At 44.5% G+C, this 7,553-nt stretch overlaps 1 protein-coding gene across 1 annotated transcript; it reads right to left on the bottom strand.

The window, feature by feature from the left end:
• Positions 1 to 207: 207 nt before the first annotated feature.
• LOC116866051 (cationic amino acid transporter 3-like) lies at positions 208 to 2,010 on the bottom strand. The gene has a single exon (XM_032854658.1). The coding sequence runs from the start codon at positions 2,008 to 2,010 to the stop codon at positions 208 to 210; it is 1,803 nt and encodes a 600-aa protein (XP_032710549.1).
• Positions 2,011 to 7,553: the final 5,543 nt, after the last annotated feature.

Here is a 7,553-nt window from a genome sequence, read left to right as displayed (position 1 = left end):
GGCGGGGGGAGCAAAGACACATCCTTCACTGTACCATAAATATGAAGCTCTATTAGTGTTCCCTCACCAATATCTCATAGAAGCCCATATTTCCATGTGCTCATTATTGTGTAGGAGACCAGACTGCATTCAGGTGTGATGATGTCAAGCCAAATACATACTGGCACTGCTGAGTTCAAGGTCTAAAGTTTGGGTTCATAAGTAGGGTTAAGTGACAAGCCTGTCACTCTGGATCCCAGAGCAGAAGTAGAAAACAAACCCGATCAGCATCCAGACACCAAATTTCAGCCAGGTGCCAGCTGACATCTGCATCATAAGGCCAACATTCACAAAGATGCTCAGGAGTGGGAGGAGAGGCAGAGCAGGGACCTTAAAGGGAAGGGGAGAGGAGCTCTGTGGCTGTCTCCAGATGACCCCAGTGATCCCAGTGATGAGCACCAGGAGCAGCACAACCACTGTGATCGGCCCTGCGTCTCCAGAAAGCAGACCTGGCCAGTGGGCCAGCACCAGGCAGAGGAGAGTCAGCAGCAGAACAAGCAGTGAGGAGCAAACATAGACAACCCGGCCAGAGAGTGGAGTGGGGGTGGGGCTGCTTGGAAAAAATAGTCCTTGTAGAGTCAGCTTCTCTGCTGCAGGTGCTGTCTCCCCCTGCACCTGTGCTTCATTTCCCCCATCCTCCTCCTGCAGCTCTTCTTCATTTTCCTCCTTCCTCCTCTTAATCTGGTACCTGACAATAAGAACACAAAAAGCTATCAGGGAATAAGATACCAGGGTCCCAACTGACCTCAGGTCTAGAAGATCAGTGAGTCCAAAGAAGAATACCATGACTGCTGTGATAATGCCAAGGATCAGAGTGGACAAGATACGGCCATATGTGCCATAAGTGAACCTGACAAGGACTGGGAACAGGAGACCATCCTTTGCCATCATGTGTATCACCCGACGTATGGGGAACATAAAGCCCCAATAGATACCAACAAAAATACTACAGAAAATTGCAAAAACTACAACATAGTATGCAGGGGCCCAGCCAATATGGAGAAATGCCTCAGGCAAGGTGCTCCCAGGTCGCAGCTGGTAGTAAGGAACCATGAGTGTCAGTGCTGCAGAGACACCAAAATACACAAAAAAGCAGATGAGCAGTGAAATCACAATGCCCATGGGGATGGAACGCTGGGGATTGCGGGATTCTTTGACTCTGGTAACAATAACGCTGAAACCTATGAATGCATAGAAACAGCTAGCTGATCCACGGAGAATCCCCTTAAAGCCAAAAGGCATGAATCCTCCAGAGCCCAGAGGGCCCAAGAGAGAGGTGCCATTGAGTCCGGCCTGTATGTAGTCCTCTTCTTTGAGCTTCCAGTTGTGCAGGTCCCCCTTGATGAAGCCAGAGATGATGAAAAAGCTGAGAACCAAAAGCTTCACCAATGTAAAGACTTCAAAAACTCTGAAGAACCCACGCCGACTTACATATTGCAGTTCCATGAACAAAAACAGAAAGATGACAAAAAAGTAGCCTAGATTGTCTGCAATGACTTCGGGAACATACTGTGAGATGGTCTCATGCTGGGTCTCAGAGATCTGGTTCCCAAACAAGATGTCAAAAGTTAAGAACCAGGCCTGGACCACAGCAAATGCATCAACAACAAAGCAGAGGATGAGATTCCAGCCAGTGATGAAAGCCCAGAGTTCACCCACAGTGACGTAGCTGTAAAGATATGCCGAGCCAGAATGGGGAACCCGGGCACTAAACTCCGCATAGCACAGCCCAGCCAACAGTGATGTTAGACCTGCCACCAAAAAGCAGATCACAATGGATGGTCCTGCTTGATTACTGGCCACCTCATTAGCCAGGAAGTACACACCAACACCCACTGTGCGGCCCACACCCAGGGCCACTAAATCCAGAGTGCTCAGTTTTATGCCAGATTTAAACTCATACACTTCTTTCTCCAGTGGACGTCTGCGTAACAGGTTTTCACCAAACCTGCAAAGCGCCTGACGCAGCATTCTAGCTGGAATTGAAGAAGATTCCAAAGATCAGAGAGCTGTAGCAAGTTCAAGAAGCCAAGAGTGTTGGATCTGGTTACGTGACAATGAGCTAAACCAAGTTGGATGGTGTTGCCAAGGTCTGTTGCTCAGGCTTCAAAGCTGCTGCTTCATATTTCTTTGGGTACATGCTATCTTTCCAGAATGCCTATGGAAACAATAAATATTTACTGAACAATGGTGTTCAACCAACCCACCAAAAATCAAAGGCCACATGTAACTCGTTGCATCCCAAGTACCACAGAAACTGACTCCAAAGACACTATAGAAAAATTAATCTTGGTTTCCCTCCAGAGGAAGTACCAAATACCTACAACATTCTGTTGGTTTTTTTCTTTTTTTAATTCTATTTTTCAGCAGGCTCAATGCTTAGCATGGGGCTCAACACAGGGCCCAAACTTACAACCCTGAGATCAAGACCTGAGCCGAAACCAATTATTAGAGTCTGAACCAACTGAGCCACCCAGGCATCACAACATTTTTCTTCCTTACAAACCATGTGACATAAACCCATTTGAGTTCATAAGTCATGTTGCATTGTGTGCCAATTAGGTAGTAAGACACAACAAGGTATGAATATATTGTGCAAGAATTCATATGTGGGATGCATGCCCACTGCTTGGGCATGAGTTATGACACATTAATTCATGGACTAGATGCCTTTTTGCAATTACAGACCCATTCGTTATGTATCATCAGCGTTTAGATACAAATATTAGCCTCTCTGTCTTAAGGCTCTCAGCTCCAAAATCTGCTACCCAAGGTTAGAATCACTTTGGCCCCCTTTTCCTCATTCTGCATCATCTATTTAGCTCTACTGATGGCCAGGAATGTATAGTCCACCCTTTCTCTTTACCCAGTTGGCCCACAGGGGCGCTATGAACATAGAAGAGGAGGGAGAAAGAGACAGGACCTTCATAACCACCTGCAAGAAGGAGAGGACCAGACTGTCCGGTAAGGAAACACTGGAGAGATGGGGCCAGCAGCCAACCCATGATCCATGACTGAAGAGAGAGAAGAGCCAGAAAGGCTATGTTGTGAATTCTGACATTCAATAAACCTCATCCAAAACAACCAGATAAAAATTTACCACATTTAAAAAAAATAATTATTTTTTCAGTGTTCCAAGATTCATTGTTTATGCAGCACACCCAGTGCTCCATGCAATACATGCCCTCTTTAATACCCACCACCAGGTTCACCCACCTGCCTATCCCTCTCCTCTATAAAACCCTCAGTTTGTTTCTGAGTCCGCAGTCTTTTGTGTTTTGTCTCCCCCTCCAATGTTCCCCAATTCACTTTTCCTTTCCTCTCCTAATGTCCTCCATGTTCTTCCTTATGCTCCACAACTAAGTGAAACCATATAATTTACTACTTGTCCACAGTATGACAATGTGATAGGCAGGGAGAAAAGAAATGAGTCCCTTAGCTCAGTTGCTCTCAACCAAGAAAATTCCTTCTTTTTCCTCCTTCTCCGGGTTCCAGGAGAAAAGGTGAACTCGCTTCTGCAGACACTCTCCTCACTGGCCACACGGCACTCCATACACACACTGTACCATCTATGATGTCAGCTGCCAGGAGCCTGGAGAATCTGTCCTGCCCTGTGAGCTTGCATTAAAACACTCACTTGTAAATCCCAGTGAGTTTTTCACAAGGAGTTAGTTTTAACTCATTCAAACTGTTGTCTGAAAGTTTTCTTAATGAAGGACTCTTGTGTGTGATTCCCTGTTACTCCTCCTTCCCTACTTCTCTTCAGATGGCCCCTCCACAAGGGGAGCTAGGCTCTGGATGAACAAGTCACAGCTATGCCCAAGAAATGAGAAGTGGAGAACAGAGAAAACAAAGTCATGCAACCCCCGCTGTCCACACTACTCATGCTTTGGTCTTAAGAGAATTTTAGAAAATGTTCTCAGAAGACTTTAGAGGTAGAAATATCAGTCAAAATCGGAAAGTCTACTCTATAGATGATGGAAAAGAACCCCTGGGTTATGGGCCAGACTTTCTGTCTACAAATCCATCTAGACTCCTTATTTGCCACTTACCAGTTCCAATATTATGATTTACAAACAAGTACAGGAGATAGATGATGAGTGTCAATTCTTAACTTATGGACTCTTTCTATACTATTTGAGGTGTCCCCAACCCACAACCAGGCTTCATACCCTTCCATGGTTCTACACTCCACTTCCTTCATAGTCTTCCCTTTGTTCATAATATGACCTATGCTTATTCCTCCAACCCATCCCCTGCCCAGTTCCTGCTCCAGCTGTGAAATTTGACACACACACTCTTCCCTTGCTCTCCTGCTTTCTTGGCCCCTTCACTTAGCTAACCCACACTTCTCTTTCAGTTCACGGCTCAGCTGTTACTTCCTCAGGAATCCTCCCCTGATCCTTATGCTGCCCTTCCTATGTGCTCTCCTTGCACCTGGCTTCCCCCCATGTGTCACTGATCTTACTGTATCCAAATTCCAGGTCAGATGCTGGTCTCCTACATCAGACTGTGAAGTAGGTACTCAGTAAGTATTTGTTGAAGAAATGACCATGCTGAGAAGAGAAACCTGACAGAGGCCATAATCCGGAATTCCTATATACTAGATATTTAGATACATAATTTGTAACCAAGCAACCTTTATAATTCAGGCTCATGTATAGATATACATGGTATTACCTTCCTTGTGGAAGGGTGAGCAAAATGGATAGTGTGAAGGGAAAACCAACTGTGATGAAACCTTGACTGCCCACCATTCATAGCAGGTAAGAGTCACACTGGGTAATAAAGAATCATTTGCCTTTGAGGACACATGTTTAAAATTATCAGGCTCCCTGGGGTTATGGGCAACCAACCACCCACACCCAGTTAGAGAATCCCTACTTTTTTGAAGGCATCATATCATGCTCAGGCCTTATAATGCAAGAGGATATCCTAAGTCAGAGGTTCTCACTTTGAGGGATAGAGGGGTCCATAATGTAGATACCTGGGGACATTTCCCAACTTTAGATCCTCTCCCTCTTGAGATTCTTGTCCACAAGCCCTGTACTTCCCATGACTGCTCTAAATCATCCAACTGACAAGAGACTCTCCTCAAGTTCAAGGGGAAGAGATTCTTTTTTTTTTTTTTAAAGATTTTATTTATTTATTTATTTGACAGAGAGATCACAAGCAGGCAGAGAGGCAGGCAGAGAGAGAGGAGGAAGCAGGCTCCCCGCTGAGCAGAGAGCCCGATGCGGGGCTCGATCCCAGGACTCCAAGATCATGACCTGAGCCGAAGGCAGCAGCTTAACCCACTGAGCCACCCAGGCGCCCCAAGGGGAAGAGATTCTAAAATCTTCCTTCACAGGAAGGCAGCACAGTTGAGTAGCTAGGAGTAAGGTTCTGCAGGTAGACTGTTCAGGTTCAAATCATACCTCAACCTCCAATCTGGTGACTCTGGACAAATTAGCTTACCTCTCAGGGCTTTAGTTTCCACAATGGTCAAATGGGAGTAAAAGTAAATCCCTTACAGAGCAGTTGTGAGAAGTGAAATGATGTCTGTAAGTATATAGTTCAGTGCCTAGCAAACAATATGGACTTAATATCACCTACCTAGTATTTGATATTGAAAATGGATCAAAGTAACCAAACATTGAAAATCAACCAGTCTATAAATATGCAGGGTCAAAATCATCCACTAAAACTTGAGCTTGTTAACTAGTCCTCATGAGACTATGAAAACAGTTTTATTCCATATGATTCACATTGAAATGCTAAGACTCTAATTAGATACCCTCATACATGCTGGTGCTAACACATGGTGGTTCCTAGGATTACTGAGTTGAATCAGGAATCTAGAAATGCAAGGCTCAATACAATAATAATAATAATAATAACACCTTTGCCTACAGATGCCTCATCTGGAACAAGCAGTGCTGAGTACTATAGAGAGAGGAACAATGAACACTTGGTCAGAAATGCTGGATGTGAACCCTGGCCCTTCCTTGTGACGACATGAGCTCAGGTAATTTGCTTAAGCTCTCTAAGCCATCTCCTCATCCACTAGGAACCTTACTTGACTCCCTTCATTGGATCAACATGAGAATTCCATAAGGAGACACAAACTATCACATGCTGCTGGTGGGAGTGTCACTGGGTACCATCTTGAATCACAATCTTAGTGGAATTAAAAATGCATAGACAATAGGGCACTGTAGTGGTTGAATGGAGAATGTATTTTAAAAAAATATAGAACATGGACTGGAAGAGCATTTGTTAAATACACTAAAGCAAGTGCCTCCAGTGAGGAAGGGAAATGCAAATAGAGATAAGGATGAAACAGGATAGTAAAATCCATTGGAAAGGGGCTAACTGGACATAATAAAAAAAAATTAAAATTAATGAAAAGAAAGAAAGGCTGTCTGACAGGAAGAGATGGTGTGAACATAGCATGACTTAAGAAGTGACTCACTCCACTCTGTGCACTGCAGGTTCAACACAGGATTGCAGGGGATAATGTTGTTAGAGCACCTGGTACAGAGCCTGGTAAATGATAGACATTCAGCTGATTTAAATTGAAAATGGAAGTGGAATCCTGTAATTGCCAGGATATGGAAAATACAAAGAAGGAATACCTGCTAGAAAGAAGGTGAAGAACAGGAAAGATGGGGCACCCCCGCTACTAGTTCCCTCTAAACACATTTCCCTTTTCCCAATTCTTCTCAGTCAGCCTCTTCAACTGTCTTTGGAGGCTCCTTTAGTTGGCACTAAGGATATTTCTGCCACATTTTTCTCTCTGGGAACCAACCCCACCTACCCACCACTTAACAAGGACCACAACAGTGGTTCTCACGATTTGTTGAATCACAGAACCCTCTGAGGTTGGTCGCTGCAAAAAAAGTCATACACTCTTCTGAAGTGCATCCATGGACACTGAGCAGGAATCCTAGAGGAGGACCATCTGAATGGCAGGGTCAGAGACTGGTAATGCTTGATGATATGTTTCCCTCATCTGTGTTGTGCAGGGTGATCCTTGTGCTCTTTCCACTTTTTACTGAAGATGAGGGAAAGTGGGCCTACAGATGAAGTATGAAGATACCAGAGAAGCACCCCAAAGAACAAAACATCTGGGAATTAAATAATCATGTTTTATGACTCCAAAAGGTGCAGGCAGAACAAACAAATGAAAAACCAAACATACAGAAGAGAAAGGACACCCATGATTGGAAAGCCTGAGAGAGCCTACCACAAACCCAGTTTCTAACAACACAGAGAAACATCATCCTCAAATGCCGTGTTCATATATCTGCATTCTAATGCAATAATCTACAGTTATTCCAATGGTTTATATTCAGCCAAACTCTCTGACTCAGCTGTCAGGGCCCCACCCTAATTTTCCCCCTACCTTCAGATACATCATCTCCTTCCTGACTCAGCTCCTCACCACCTGACTTACCCTTCCTGGGATGAGCCTGTGTCCTGGGTAAGTGACTTGCCCTGACAGGGATTCCATACTCACTACCTTCTGCCCA

This window comes from Lontra canadensis, unplaced genomic scaffold, assembly GCF_010015895.1.
Source record: "Lontra canadensis isolate GAN:19392208 unplaced genomic scaffold, GSC_riverotter_1.0 scaffold9, whole genome shotgun sequence".
Taxonomy (NCBI): Eukaryota; Metazoa; Chordata; class Mammalia; order Carnivora; family Mustelidae; genus Lontra; species Lontra canadensis.
Note: the sequence above shows the minus strand (reverse complement) of the source record. Positions and strands in the feature narration are given on the sequence as shown.

What these genes read in the sequence shown, in the direction of transcription:
- LOC116866051 (XM_032854658.1), bottom strand. Translation starts at nt 2,010, where the DNA reads ATGCTGCGTCAGGCGCTTTGCAGGTTTGGTGAAAACCTGTTACGCAGA.